General features: G+C 27.2%; 1 protein-coding gene across 1 annotated transcript; it reads left to right on the top strand.

Annotated features, from left to right (window-relative positions):
• Window positions 1–3,736: 3,736 nt before the first annotated feature.
• Window positions 3,737–5,823, top strand: LOC114164281. Its single transcript, XM_028048887.1, has 4 exons — window positions 3,737–3,831; window positions 3,902–4,147; window positions 4,688–4,828; window positions 5,122–5,823. The coding sequence occupies exons 1-4, from the start codon at window positions 3,823–3,825 to the stop codon at window positions 5,446–5,448; spliced, it is 723 nt and encodes a 240-aa protein (XP_027904688.1). The 5' UTR covers window positions 3,737–3,822; the 3' UTR covers window positions 5,449–5,823.
• Window positions 5,824–16,304: the final 10,481 nt, after the last annotated feature.

The raw sequence follows: 16,304 nt of genomic DNA, 5'->3' as shown, positions 1-16,304 counted from the left end.
AATTTTTAACTAAAAATTGGTTTTGGAAAACGAATCAAACAATCTATCAATATGATTTTAGTGATTTCATATACACCAAAATCAATTATATCCATCCGACGTAAAATCAAACATACTATTAATTCCTAACTTTATAACTACATTTATTTAATCTTTTGAAGTTTATTAATTTGAAATACTTTTAATTTTTTTTTTAAATTTGAATTTCAATGTAATTATTTTATTTAAATTAATTATTTTAATGTAAAAAATTTTAATAAATGAATTATTCTTCTAAATTACTTCGTCTTAACACAAAATTAAATCTCATCTATTTTCCTATTTTGAATTTTCAAGCCGCTTCATTAATTTGTAGTAATCGGAAAGCACCCAAGATTTTACGGTGAAAAGTAAGACTGAAATAACATCTTGGTCCACAAAAGGGAATTTTCTTCCTTTATTACTGTTTACTCATTGACAAACTAATAAAATGGAAAGTTGAAATTTATTTTTTCCCGAAAGAAAACTTGCAATAAATGAGGTGAATTTTACCAAGAAAAGTGTCAAAAGGAAACAATAAAATCAAACTTTTAATTGGATATGTGAAACTTAAAATAAATTTAAAACTATATCGCTTTTTGTATATTCGTATGTATAAGAGTAGGAGTATGTCAGTGATTCTTTATAAATATATATATATATATATATATATATATATATATATATATATATACCTTTTTCGGTAAAAACAAAAAAGTAAACACTAGAGTTTTGTTACCTATAATTCCAACAATAGAGAGATTAGTATATTCTCACGAGAAATATAAAATCCAAAATTAAATGAACAAGGATAACATAAGTACAAGCTGAGAGAGTTCTAAACAATGAATTAGTGTATTGTGACATCTCAATTTTTTTCCGAAGTAGAAAAAAAATGCCATACCAAAATAAATTTGTTTCAAGCAAACGGTGAGTTTTAGAAGAAATTTTCTAGGGAAAATGTATCTCCCCTTAATCAAACACTAAAGAACGAAAGAAAATGATTAAATACAGCTGTAAAGAAATAGACTTGCAATAATCATTAATCTCTTTGACCTATCTATATTTACTAGTTACACCTCCTAAAAGAAATAATATGCATGTTATTAAAAAGCAAATAACTTCAGGGATCATAGTCTTATAGTAAAATTTATAATAGAGACAAAATTTCTAATTAAATACAGAATGAACTATTATACCTTATTTATAAATTTATTTATTTATTTATTTTTAAATTTATATCCTAAACAAAATTTCAGGTTTTAAGAACAACTTTTGTTGATCATGATTTTGCTTAGTAAAAGCGCTTGAATAAGTAATATTTGAAAAGTTGGCTATCTAGGTCAAATTTGTTCAAGACAGAAAGGTTTGTTCAGTGATCTTGAAAAATTATCTCAACCTTTTTCTAGTTCTTTTGTATGGATTGAAGTCTTCATGTTTTTCTACTTTCTTTCAAAAAAAAAATAGTAAATTTTGTATAAAATTTAAATAAGAGATTCGAAAGAATTACGTCTGTAAAATCATATATATATATCATCAAATCCTTGATTAAACATTATAGTCATCGAGGATAGTTACCAACTTTGGTTTTTTTTTTTTCACCGATAAATATTAATTGTTAGTCGAGGGAGTTGAACTCACAACTTTGTTGCTCTTTCTACTAAATTAATATTTTCTCTATATTGTTAGCCCTATCAAATCCATGAACTTTATTTCTTTTCATTCAATTCGATCACTAAATCATCTTATTATTCTGGTTACCGACTTTAGTTGATCCTTGGTCGTGAATTATTGAGAAGCTTAGTTGGGAAATGACCATTTCTGGTGTTAATATTTGGGCTCCACTGCTAAAAAGAATTGGTAATGAATCACGTGACATTCTAATTTGTTTAAGTATGTATATGAATTAAAGAAGACACGCACCATCCTAAGACCATTTCATGAAGTTAGAATATTTATCTGACTTATGACAGTCGATTCTTCAATTTTATGTCTTTTTATTCCAAATCAGTGGCTATAAAGGTGCATGAACGCTCATTGCGGAATCATAACAATAGGAGTCTTAGTTCACTAATTGAGGTTCGGTAACATAATCCATTAACACAAATATTTCGAAAATTGGTAAATGATGACAAAATGTACCTTATTTTCATATCAAAATTAGTGTATTATTTTCAATGATCATTTCAATTCATCGTACAAGAAAATGTATCTTAATTACTCAAGGTGGTTTAAGAAATAGAGAACTCCCAAGATTTTTATGCTTTCTCAGCATCTCTTAAAATGTTTCTTCTGCAAACACCTAAATAATTATACAATTATTTATTATGGATCGGTTAACGAATTAATAGTTTTTTTTAAGGAAAAAAAAATGTTGTTAAGCACACATTTTTTGGTAAGAAAACTTGCACAATCATTTGTTGTTAACGGGAGATGTAACACTATGGGTGCAAAAACTAGTTAGTTTTTGTACATGGACAGTGACAATTAACATTCCTTAATAAAAGAAAATAAAACAAAACAAAACCCTAATAGCAAGGACTCACTAATTGAGGTCTTAAGTTATATATTTGATTGTCGTATATATCTAACCCTTTTCACAATTTCAAAAGAATTATAGCTATTGAATCTTGGTCGAAAAATAACAAGGAATCAAGAGGTTAAAAATTTAAATAAATACATAAATTGGGAAATGATTATTTTAAGAGCTTAATGGCGACTTTAATATTGAGCAAATATTGAACAGCCTCCCTCCTTTCACAAGTTTGTGGCAGCGCAGGAATGTTTGACAAAGATTTAAAGTAGCACCGATTTCACATTTTCATAGTATCTAACATGGCAGGATCTCATAATAATTAATAAGAGATTGTATTTAACTTTAATAAGTAAAACCTACTTTAAATGTGTAACACAATGTAATTCATGTGATATTTTGACTTTAAATTATGATTAACTTATGAAGAGCATTGAAAGTACTCTTAAAGTACTCTTTAATATAATTGAGTTTTTAACAGTTATTTTTATTTTATATAAGGAGTGTCATCTTAACCTTCTTATAAAATAATAAACTTGACACCTTTTTTTAAGATTCATCGGTTATTTAAGAAAAAAAAATCCTTTTTAAGTGTTAGTCAAATATTAAACGTAAAATAGGACTCAAAAAGTTATACAATTTTTAACAAATGATAAAAAATACAGTAAAAAGGGGTTACCAACTTTTTTAATTTGCTATCGTTTTACTATTGCTTTTTTTTTTTTCAAACAAAAAATGTCTCTCCTTTTTCTTTAGAACACCAATTTGATCCATTAAAAATGTTGCAAGTGCAGCTGCTTGAAACATTGTTTAACAAAAGAGCTCATAAGCCAAGGATAAATGGGAGACACGGAAACACCGCGCACGTTCCTCTCTCATATTTTCCCTTCTTTCTTTATCATTTTGCCTTTTTCAATGTGTGGTATAATAATTTTAGACGATGATATTTTGAAGATTAAAATTTTATAATTTTTTCTTATGACGACGTGATATTGTTTAAGTGATTTTGAAATATAAAAATAAAAAAATAAAAAATACGATTTTAAATTGAAAGAGAAAATTGTCATAGTCTAATTATTAAAAAATCATTTTTCTAATAACTTTCCCTATGGACAAAATGGTGTCTACCTATTCAAAGAAGAATAAATATATGTCCTTTTCTTATCTTGTGATTCTCCATAAATACTCTCATTCCCATCCTCTTCTCTCTCTCTCTCTCTCTCACTCTCACAGCACAAGCAGAACATTGAAAGAGGCTTGTTTTTCCACATATGATCATGGTTTGAATTCCCCTGTTTTCTCCTATGTCTATGCAAATTCAAATTACTTACAAGGTTTGTCTTGATGCAGGGAAACCTTAAACCTGCATGGTTGGAAGCTCTGTATGCACAAAAGTTCTTTGTGGGGTGCTCTTATCATGAGAATGCCAAAAAGAATGAGAAGAACATATGCTGCTTAGATTGTTGCACCAGTATTTGTCCCCACTGCTTACCCTCCCATCGCTTCCATAGCCTTCTGCAGGTTCGCCGTTATGTATATCATGATGTTGTCAGATTGGAAGATCTTCACAAACTCATAGATTGCTCCAACGTCCAGGTACATCTATACGCAGTAGCAGACCTACGTGTACACGAGAGTCGTAATTATACTCCTGATTTTCTTAAAATTATTACTAAGTATATGAAAAATATTTATTTTTCTCCTTAATCTTATATATTTAAACTCAGTTTTTACCCTTTCACATTCAATCGAGACACATTGTTGGCTCTCATCTGTTTTCCTTCTGACAATTTCAAACATTTTTTGATTCTCCTTTTAAAGTCTCTTTCATTTCTGACTCGTGGTACTTGTTCACTATCGGTCTCTTCCCAAACAACTCGACTCGCTAAGAGCGCCTCACTGAGTGCGGTTTAATAATAGACTTGTATATAATTGAGAGTGTATAAATACACCACTTTATTTTACTTACCACACACTGATTTAGTATTTTAGATCCGTCGCTGTCGTATGTTAATTAAGTGGTATTAGATGAGTTTTGATTAATTAGTTCTTCCTATAATTTTGTAAAACTTTACGAACTGTGTAACTCAGCAATGATATATACTTTGATAATTCAAAAACTCTTAATTTTTATAGGCTTATACCATAAATAGTGCTAAGGTGGTGTTCATCAAGAAGAGACCACAAAACCGGCAATTCAAGGGTTCAGGAAACTACTGCACTTCCTGTGATAGAAGTCTCCAAGAACCTTTTATCCATTGCTCTCTGGGATGCAAGGTACATACACATACATGCATGTTCCACCCTTTATGCTTCACTGAACAACAATTTCTGCAAAATTCAACTAAGTTAGAGAGTAATGTTTATTCTTTTGACATTTCATTTACACACACAACTAATTTTCTTTATATATGTCTTTTCACATCATATCATCTATCATCTATTACATTACACTGTTATGTTTTCCATTTTCTCTCTCTCTTTGTGCATCTAATAACATAAGGTGAATTCATGCCTAATTTTCAATTTTCACTTTATATTTAGATTGATATATGTATTTATATGTATAGGTGGATTTTGTGCTGAAACACTACAAGGACCTCTCTTCCTATTTGAGGACATGCAAATCATTGCAATTAAGCTCTGATTTTCTGATCCCACAAGAGATGATGGGTGATGATGAAATGACTCGTTCAACCATTGTTGATTGTGAGGACCCAATGAGTTCATCTTCAGGCTCAGAAAACATGAGCATGGCTTGCACAGAGATCGTAAGGAAGAAGCGTAGTGGGTGGAATGTGTGTGCAAGATCAATGACCAACAAGGTTTCCCATGAAGACATGGCCACTAGCATCAGTAGAAGAAAAGGCATTCCTCATAGATCTCCTTTGTGTTAGCATCATCAATACACATAAACCCTAACTAGGGTAACACAAGAAAGAACAAAAAAAACATATTTCTAAAATTTTTAATTATTAATAATAGGATATTTTGACTGAAGTGGGATATTCAAAATCCTCTCTTTCACTCTCGAAATTGAAGTCTTTAGTTTTAATTAATTATTACTTGGTCGGAGCATTGTTCGGTGGTATCACGTGGATGCCCATTCCAACCAAGGTATCTCTACATTGATTCATTTTAATACTCTGCATTATTATTGTTTTTTAAATATTTTTCGTTCCAAGTTTTGTGTACCCATTAGTATATATACTCAATATCTTTAATTCATTTTAAAAAGATGAAAAAAATAAATAAAATAAATGTTTCTCCTATAGCTAGGGTTTAAGCCTATTACGAAGTGTGGCATTAAGTGATAAGCGTTTAAAATTGTATACCATGCGTGCTACTTATTTAATAATTAATAGCTTAGCATTAATTATCACATGATAAATTAATAATCTGTCATGACATGAGTGATTTGTGTTTGGGATATTAATTAAATTACGCTACTTTACCTGAATTGAGTTTACCAAAGTAAAAGTAATTATAGGAAAGTTAGCATCGTTAATTGCATGTTAGGTTTTTTACGAGAAAAAAATGGCTTTCTTACTTAAGATGCTAACAAATACTTTTAAGAATAAAAGATAATATGCTTTTTTTGGCGAAGTGTTATCCAAGATACAAACAACTTTAATCATAGAAGTGTTTCTTTTGAGAAGTGTCATCATAAGGTCGCTTCCTAATTTCATTATTTTGTTTAAAGAAACCTTTTTTATTGCTACTGATTCACAATGACGGTGCAGAATCATACTTTTCACTAATTATTGTAATTTGTAACTAGTCATTATGCCGAGCATGGATAATTGTTACAACCGGTGTTTAAGTCCAATTCAATCCCACAAAATCAATTTGTAGGTGTATAGTCCATTATTGGCTGGTATTAGGCAAAATAGAATGTTCAAGAAAATTTGTTATAATAAGTTTTAACATGACTCTGATACCATGTTAGAAGTGAACTTTAACCCCAACTCAACCCCACATAAAGTAAGGATTGCACCCACTTATATATTATGAATCGGCCTTATTTCTAGTCGATATGGAACTTCTAACAATAATAAAACTGTTTTAATTTTGTTATAACTTTGAGTCTTATTACTTAAAAAAACATATATTTTTTTACTAATCTTTTTTTAAAATAATTCTTACAAATTTTGCTATGAATAATGATTTCAAAAATTTGTTATCAATTATTTTACAAAATATTTTACACACAAAAAAATTATAGGAAATGCATGTAAATTGTATTTTTTTGTAGAAAATAATTATTAAAAAATCATTACCCCTCAATTAAAATTCTCAGGATAAAATAACGAAAAAAAAAATCACTTCTTTTTGCAAACTTTATAACAAATTTGTCAGAAAATTGTAATGAAATAAGAAAAATTCTAGAAATGTCTATTGAATATTAGCCTAATTATATTTAACGCTTGGTCTGTTTTAATTTTGAATGGATGTTTTTATAAATGATATTTCAATTAATCGAAAGAGAGGAATATTATTGATAAACTATTATTGATTTAATTATTGATCAATGTGCGACTGTTTTTTTACTCGAACAATCTCAAAACCAAGTAGTAAGTCCCAGGATTAGCAGTACAAGAATACCGCGTGATTAGTTGTCATTAGACTAAAGAAAACCCTAAACATTATTAGTGTTAACTTAATCAACTTTACGGGCACACAAAATTTTTAATAATTTTTAAATAAGTAAAAAATCTATGTCAAGTTAATTTTCGTTAAGCATTTTTAACTTTTACTTCTTTTTTATTAATTGAAAAAAAAAAGACATCACATCGGTTAAACTGAAGTTCAGTTTTTAATTTTTTTTAAGATAAAAAGTTGTTGAAGAAGGAGAAGAAAAGCTTAAAGGAATACAAACAATAAATATGACATGACAAAGAAAAACAGAAAAAGATAAAATAGAAGGAAGATTGCAAGAGAGACGAACTACGGAAAGAATCAAAATTTTAGAAGATGAAATCAAAGGATTTGTATGTGAATAGCTTCTTAAGAATTAGAAAAACTTGAAAGAAGTTAAAACTCAATGAATAACACTTTGGTGTGTTCGCTTGATCTGATTTCCTATTTAAAAAGAAAGAAGATGATGAATTATCAAGTTAAAAGCATGTTCGTTTTAAAGGAAATAAGAACGAGTGGTACCAACGATTTGTAGGATGAATAAATTTTTTTATCTCATGTGTTTAGGGGAGATTTGAAGGAGTGTTGCAGCAAAAGACGCTTCTAACGCATTTATATGTGTGTGTGGTGCATGTGATGAATAACCAATGTGTTCATGGTAATAGCCACTGTTCATGAATAGCCACTGTGTTTAAGATCGATCCATAAGTATTTGGATTCGATCCCATGATGTGTAGAACGAATATGAGATATTTGAGTGCATTGGATCGATTCACGTAAGCTTGGTACCGATCCCAAATTTTTTTATTTGAAATAAAATGTCATCCACAAATGCTTCATAAAATTTATTTTAATACTATGAAAAAAATTAATTTATTTTATTAATTTTTTAAAATTATTTATTTAAAGTATAGCATTAAATAAAAAATTTAAAAATTGATTAAAACTCATACAAATACAAATTTATACAAGTTATTACATAAGGACAAAATAGTAATCTCTCTTTTAAATATATTAAAACATTTTTTATCTATCATATCAATCAAATCACTCATTAACTCTCATAAACTTTACTTCTAAATTCACTCATAATCACCTCTAAATCCCTTAAAAAAAACAACAACACACCTTTCACTCTCAAATTCACTCAAACTCATCATCTCCCTCTCCCTCAAACCCATCTATCAAAGTGAACAAAGCCTTAAGGAAAAAATTTTATTTAAAAAAAATATGACTAATATCAGAAACTAATTTAATATTTAATCCATAAATCAATTCTATTTTTTTTATCAATAATAAAGACTATTTTAAATACTAATAATTAGTTTATAAATTAGTATATAAATTAATTAATATAGTGAATAATTATTTTTAATTTTTAAAATTGATTGTTGTTTAAAGATTTTTTATATTGCTAATTGATTTGATCTAGATTTTTTTATTTTATATATACATTGAACTTGTTTATAGAATTGTAATATTATTAAGAATTTGGCTAGAGAATCACAGAGTCTTAAACATATATAATATATTTAATTGTTTTTAATGTTGTAACTGGGTCAGTAATTAGGTAAGTTTTTCTACAACATTGAACAAAATAAGTAATTAAGTTAAGCCAACTAAAAAAGATAAATTATGAAATAATATTGGTAATAAATTGATATTTAGTTACGCTGAGAAAATATAATGTTATTATGAAAAATAGGGTGATACTGAGCTTAAAACATCTACATTGATTGGACTGATATTTGGTGGGCCAAACTTTGTTTGGAGTTTTAACATGAGACAAGCAAGTTAGTAATTCAGGGGATGCAGAAAGCAATAGTTAGCAAGTTGTCCATTATGTGAGATCTCATTCATTACTTGAAAAAAAAAATCTCTTTTCGTGGTCTTTCCCTTTCAAAACAACCATCATGAAACATTTTGACCAAACTTAACACCAAAAAGAAAAGTTACCAATAACAAATATCCTCATCGTTATTTTGTTCTCATTTTGTTTATGTAGCCATAGACATATTTTAATTTTCTGTTTTTTAATTATTTTTAAGTTAACTGTAAAAATAAATAACTTATCGTGAGTTGGGTTTGTGTTGATTCTTTATTTAGAACGTGGGAAAAGTAACAAACGAGAAAGGACGAGAGAAAATATTTTTATGAAAAAAAATAAATCTCTTATGTCGTACATAAGAAAACAAGATAGAAATAAAAAAAAAATGTATACTTAGTAGTCTTCATCAGTTTTAATGAATAATATTTTATTTAAAATATAAACAAATAAAAATCCATTTAATTAAATTTTCATGATTTTTTATATTATATAAAATTGCATATATGTGTTCCTCTCGAAAATATTGAGAAATTTTAACTATTACATTAAGAAAATATACTTATAGAAAAAGATGCCATGTTCCTCAATTTCATACCCAATATCATTTTAATTTGTTTCATTGGTTAATATTAATATTTCTAATTTATAATTGATTCTATGTTTAAACGTATATTAGCAAGATTAATTGTTAAAATGAAAATATTGCTAAAATCAACACCATCTAAAACAAAAGAAGAAACAATGAACCGGGAAAGGATTTTTTTTTTTTATCAACAAAAGAATATATTAATTATAGAGTATTTAGAATGGAAAACGATTTTAACGATGGTTAAATAAAATTTTTAAAAATGATTTTTTATTTGTCATTATGTTATATTACAAGTTGTTATAGAGTTGGGGAATTTACGACGGTTATGAACCATTGTTAAAATTTTTGTAAATAACCATGATTTTATATTCTAACCGTCTTTAAATATTTAGGATTTGTTTGTTGGGGTTGGGTCAGTTTTTCATGAATTGTTAGTAAAGAATACATCAGATTTTATGTGGGTCGTTCGCAGAGGTTTGATGCTATAAAAGGCCATCAATGGAGGGATAATATCTCGGTGTAGTGAGGAGGAGCTTTAAGGAGTGCGTGACATTGTGCGGAGGAGCTTCACGAGATGTAGAGGTTGCATGATAGGGTGTGGCAGAGCATCGTGAGTTACAAGTGCGCAGCGCAGTGTGACAAAGCTTAGCAGGATGTAAAGATTCGCGTTCATAAGGTGCTAGACGCAAACTAACAATGGTGGTAGTAGAGTGCACGAACAAACGACGATAATATTGGATCGACAATGACAATGTGGACGCTAATTAAGGAGGGTGGATAATGCTGTAAATGAGAGAGAAGGTGAAATTGAGAGTGTAAAATAACGCTCATATGTGTGGAAAGAGAAAAAGAAATATGAAAAGTTGTCACAGACTTTTTAACGACAATTGAAGTAGGGAGTCGTTATTGTTTCTCCATTGTGTCACTTTAACGACAGTTGCATAAAATAATTGTTATTATCTCTCTACTATGTCACTTTTAACTATGGTTGTCTAGGAACCGTTGTTAAAAACATTGTCAAAATTACAAAAGTGTCATCACATTTTATTTTATGATGTTTATTATTTAGTCATAATTAATTTGATGCCATGAAAACCTTTTTTACACTAGTGACAACTCTTATATGCACCTAGGCTATAAAAACTAAGGATACAAAAATAAAATAAAATCTATGTAGTCTCGATAACACAGAAAGAAGAAGCTTAGATAAATCAAACTTAAAAGACATACACATATTCAATATTAAAAAAAAAAAAAACATTGTGCATGAATTCTTTTTTACCCTCCATATTGCTGAATAAAGTACTTTTATTCAAAAGAGAGTTAATTGATGTAATGGTTCTAGTGTTCCCCACTAAACATGAGAACTTATTCATGTAATTTGTAAATGGCACTCCACTTCATCAATTTTGTAGAAACTAATGTGAGCCTCTTTGTACAAAGTAATAGCAATTTGTGATTCTTAATCAAAATAGCATAGAAATCAGTTCCTATTAATATTATTTTAAGTATAGAGCTCAAATCTTTATTTTTTTTCCAACTAGGATTAATGTAAAAAAAAAAAAAAGACACCCAACATTTTCATCCTTTTTACAAAGGGATATAAAGAGCCCCACAAATTCAATAAAAAAATGAAAAATTGTAAAAGAACTTGAGTTTCAGAGAAGTTTTGCCCTCTATTTTGCAATGATACGAATACCCTTTGGCCACAAGTTAAGGGCATCCACACAAAAAGAACTTTGCAACACAATGACGAATATACATGCTAATGAAACTTCCATTCTAGTCTCGAATATGCTCAAGATTTCAGATTTGCAAATCTGAATTTGTCTCTTTCAAGTCATAATCACCCATTAATACTCTCAACAACACTCTTTCATTATTACTGTAAAACATGATTAACCCACTTCAATTATTTCCCACTAACTCCATTTTGTTATTATTACCTTATCAACACACCTTCCATAAATATTCACAGAAGAAAAAATATACCCAATAAACACATAACATACTTTTATGACTCTTTTACAAAATTGTTACCATTTTTGTATAAAAAAAATTCTGAACTCTGGAACAACATATGAAAAATTAAAGCTTTTGTTCATCAAAGCATATGCATGGTGAGTGTAGGAAAACCCTAAAAGCATCATGCCCTTGGAAAAGTTCACCTCTATTCGCCATTGGTAGAGTCACGTCATGCACATAATGCTCCAATTTTGATGACTATTTCAACTTTTTTTTTTCCCACAAAAGTTGCTTCACCTTCTATCCTTCTCATTGGTTGAATTAGGGTTTATTTTTTTGTTTATTTTACTCTTCTCTAGTTTCATTTCATTTTATTGTGTTTTATTCCTATTGGAGGAATGGCATTGCATGTTTATGTTCCTTTCCATCCTCATATCATTATTATATATATAATGGTTTATCCAACCTAACATAATCTTGTGTGCTTTTGGACCCCTAAGACTGTGTTCTTAAAGGGATACCCACTAATGAACACTTTTTAAGTACGACGAAACTAGTTAATATAGTAAAGTACTATAATAAAACAAATGTCGTTGTCTTTATTATGCACCTTTCAGCCATTGCCCAGCACCCAGGAAGTTTTCCGAAGCTGAAACCGCCTAGGAAGTAGGCTATAATGTCCCACTTTCACAATAATATAATTTTAAATATCATTGCATGCAACACAAACATTTATACTAAATAGTCACAGAAATTACTTTACATATATAATCTACTTTATTAGTACATGTTCTTATTAGGTTGCATTCCAGATTATGTTATGAGTTCAATAACAATCTTTGATTAGTGTTTAATGGTTGAGTTCTTGGTTGATGAATAACAATCTTTCATTTTTTTTCCTTGTGTGTGTATATGGAGGTGTTAGTACTATATTACGAGATAGACATAACCCTGAAGAAAAATTTGTTTAAAATTCAAGTATGAATCTAAATTTCATAGAGTAAAAATGAGAAAGTTGTGCAAATGAAATTCATAAACTCCTTGTCTTAAAGATTTTGAGTTGAAAGTGATGTCAATTCTTTATGTGTGAGTTTGACTTGTATCTCTCTAGGGATCTTCTCTTTAAAGATTCAACCATGGTATCAGAACTGAAGACTTGATAATAAGGTTGGTTTTGCGTTGAGAGTAATATAAATCCCTTATGTGTGAGTTGGGCTCATATCTCAATAGTATTGTATCATTCCAATAATCATTTTTGAAAAGACCCAACAAAATTTACCAATAAAAAGGACTCTAGACAAACTTTGAGCATTATAGAAGTAAATAAAAGAATATAAATTCAAGTGAACTTTGTTCTCAATATATTATTACATAGATTACTGCTGTAGTCTTGTTTTTTTCTCGGTTATTGCTTTTCTTTCGTTATATAATGTGTATTAAATTTATTGGTAAGTTATAAATGTCCATTGAAAAAGTAATAGTATGCTAAGTTTGTTAGATTTTGAAAGAGCTTTTTTGTGTTTAGTTTTTAAAAATAAGCAGATTTTAACTTTTGCCTATGTGTTTGTCTAATCTGCCTATTTGAAAAATAAACACTTTTTTGTTTTTTTAATATATTAATTTATTTACTTCTTAAAATAGTTTATCTTAGATATACTTATTTTAAATTTAACCAGATTAAATAGTATATAGTTTATCAATTATTGATTTTTTTTTGTGGTGAAAATATCTGTATAGAACTTCAAAGTTTAAACTATCGTAAATTAGGTCGTGTTTGTATCATAGGATGGTATGGTAATTAATGTTGTTGTTTGAGGATGAATGAGCGGATTTGTTGGACGTTTGTTTATACGGATGTGTGACAATTTGGAGGAGGGATTTGTTGGAGGAAGTTTTATCCATCCAGACATGAATGAAGAGATATGAGACAATGTATTGTACATAATTTGTGAGAGACAAAAATAACCTTGTGGCCAACTTCTTGAGGAGTTCAGCTAGAAGCTTGTTCAAGTGAGAAATGTTGCATTTTGTTCATTCATTGGATGCAATTCTTAGTGAATTTTAGAGGGATTTCGTGCGTGTTTGATTCCGTGTCAAATTGATGTAGAATTGATTTTCTAACGCAAAATCAGTACGTATTTGATTTCCAAAATCAATTAAAGAATAAAAAAATCATGTTGAATAAGAAACAATTAATTCTTGCTTCTGCATTGGAGAATTGATTCAGCTGGAATCAATTCTTCGACGCTGAACCAAACACACCCTTCATGTGTGGGAAGGGATAATATCCATTATGGGAGAAAGTGAAATTGATTCTTCTCTGTATTATAGGGAGAAGATCTCATTCTAGTGTATTTAAAACGTTCATGGAATTGATTATGAGATGTTTGAGACGGAGATGTGATCAATTTCACACGTCTTAAAAAAGTTTGAAATTAATATTCAAATATGCTAAAATCGATTATTGTGTTGATAAAATCAATTATGAGCTTATTGTTTGGAAGTGGTAATTGATTTTGATTCTTTTATTAATAATATATATATATATATATATATATATAAAAATTATTTTCTTTTTTATATTTATATATGAATAATTATTTTTGTTTTTATTATACATATTATTAATAGTAATAATAAAATATTTTTTATATTTATAAAAATATTTTCTTTACTTATATATATATATATATATATATAATTATAAAAATAATATTTTTGCAATCTATAAAAATTATTATTTTTATTTGTATACATATAAATAATTAATTTTTATTTTTTATTATATCTTAATAACAATAATAATAATAACTAACATTATTATAATATTTTTTTGTAATTTATAAAAATGATTATCTTTTCTTATATATATAAATAATTATTTTTTATTTTTGTACTAGATATATTAATAATAATAATAATAATTGTGTAATTTTAAATAACTTTAATTTTATTTTAACATAATTTGTACTATTTATATTTAGTTTTATATCATATTTATCTTTAAATATAAAATAGTTATTATCTAATTTTATCTATTAAAATATTTTTTTCCAATTTATCTTAATGATCACATCACAAAAAATATTTCATAAATTTTATCACATCATAAAAAAATTTCATAAATTTTTTCTTCAAATTTCTTTATCTATTCTTTGGGATTCATTAATCTAAATAACAACATAATCTCCTTTTTATCCGCTCAAATTTATTTACTCACCAAATTTAATCCAATTACCGTGAGTTGTTTGATGTGTTTTGTTTAGGTACTTATTTGATTTGATGTCATATATTGTTTTTATATTTAAATTTGAGAAAACCGTTATAAACTCCATAACTTCTTCCACCAATCTTTTTGAATTATAAATAGTATGACAAACTACATCCTATACGTTTTTAAAAATAATTTTCTATTTATTAAAAATAAAATGAAATAAATAGAAAAAAGTAAAAAGAAATTATTATTAATGAATGAAAGAAAAAAAATAATTATTAAAATAATTTAATAAAAAATATATAAAAATAATCATTAATCATTAAAAGATAAATAAATAATTATATTATAAAGAGTAAATTAAAAATAAATAAATATAGATTAACAACAAAATTTATATATAATTATATAATTACTTATTTTACCACATTAGTTTTAGGTGCCGCTGTGTTTCAAACTTCTTCTTAATATATATTTATGACGACCATGACAAAAGAATTGAGATTTTTTTATTATTATTTAAAAAATTAAATTACATCAATTTACAATTTTTTTCATTAACATATAGATATTAGGTTACTCCTTTGGTATTTATATTTATTAACTAATGTCAAATTAGTCCTCCAGTTTTTTTTTTGTCTCAATTTGGTTCTTATTTTTTAAAATAATGATTTAATTTGGTTATTGGTGGTGTCAATTTTGACCAAAAGTTGTTAGAGTCAACATCACCTACTAATTTCTAATTTTTTTTTAATTTTTTTATTTTTTACACGTGTTATCTTATCGTTTTGCCATGTTTCAACATAAATTTGGTCTCTATATTTGTTTTTTGTTTTAATTTAGTTCCATTTTTTGTAAAAATGAAGCAATATTGTATTTCCTTGAATTGAGACTCAATTTACTTTTTGTATAAATCTTATGATGATATTTTTCCACATTTTTATTAAATATTTTTTGAAAAATTTTTAAACAAACTTTTTGTTTTTAGTTTTATTATAAAAAAAAAGTTAAACCCCAAACCTAATTTCATTAATTAACCATTTTGTCATTATGTATAAAAGCATTGAGTGTACTATATTATACAAATTTAGTGAAGATTAAAAATTTAATAACTTGTCATACATAAGTTTAGGAACTAAATTTCAAGTTGAAAACAAAACCAAAGTTTAAAGTTAACTTAAAAATATTTCTAGAAATACTTAATAAAAACATTTTAGTAGGAATATCACTGTAAGATTTATACAAAAAGTAAATTGAGTCTCAACTTAAGGAGAGACAATAGTGTTTCCTTTTTACAAGAATTAGGACTAAATTGAAAATAAAAACAAATATAGGGAACAAATTGAATTATTTTGACACATGGTACAACTGTAAGGTGACATGTGTAAAAAGTAAAAATTAAAATTAAAAAAAAAACAAAAATTGACATGGCGTTGACTTTAATACTGTTTGGTCAAACTAACAGTAAATACCAAATTGAATTATCAAAAAAATAAAACTAACTTGAAACAGAAAAAAC

Source organism: Vigna unguiculata, chromosome 9 (assembly GCF_004118075.2).
Source record: "Vigna unguiculata cultivar IT97K-499-35 chromosome 9, ASM411807v1, whole genome shotgun sequence".
Taxonomy (NCBI): domain Eukaryota; kingdom Viridiplantae; phylum Streptophyta; class Magnoliopsida; order Fabales; family Fabaceae; genus Vigna; species Vigna unguiculata.
This window is presented reverse-complemented; position numbering and strand designations above follow the sequence as displayed.

What these genes read in the sequence shown, in the direction of transcription:
- LOC114164281 (XM_028048887.1), top strand. An exon ending in TAGATTGCTCCAACGTCCAG is followed by an intron (nt 4,148 to 4,687) that starts GTACATCTATAC and finishes TAATTTTTATAG; the next exon opens with GCTTATACCATAAATAGTGC. An exon ending in ATTGCTCTCTGGGATGCAAG is followed by an intron (nt 4,829 to 5,121) that starts GTACATACACAT and finishes TTATATGTATAG; the next exon opens with GTGGATTTTGTGCTGAAACA.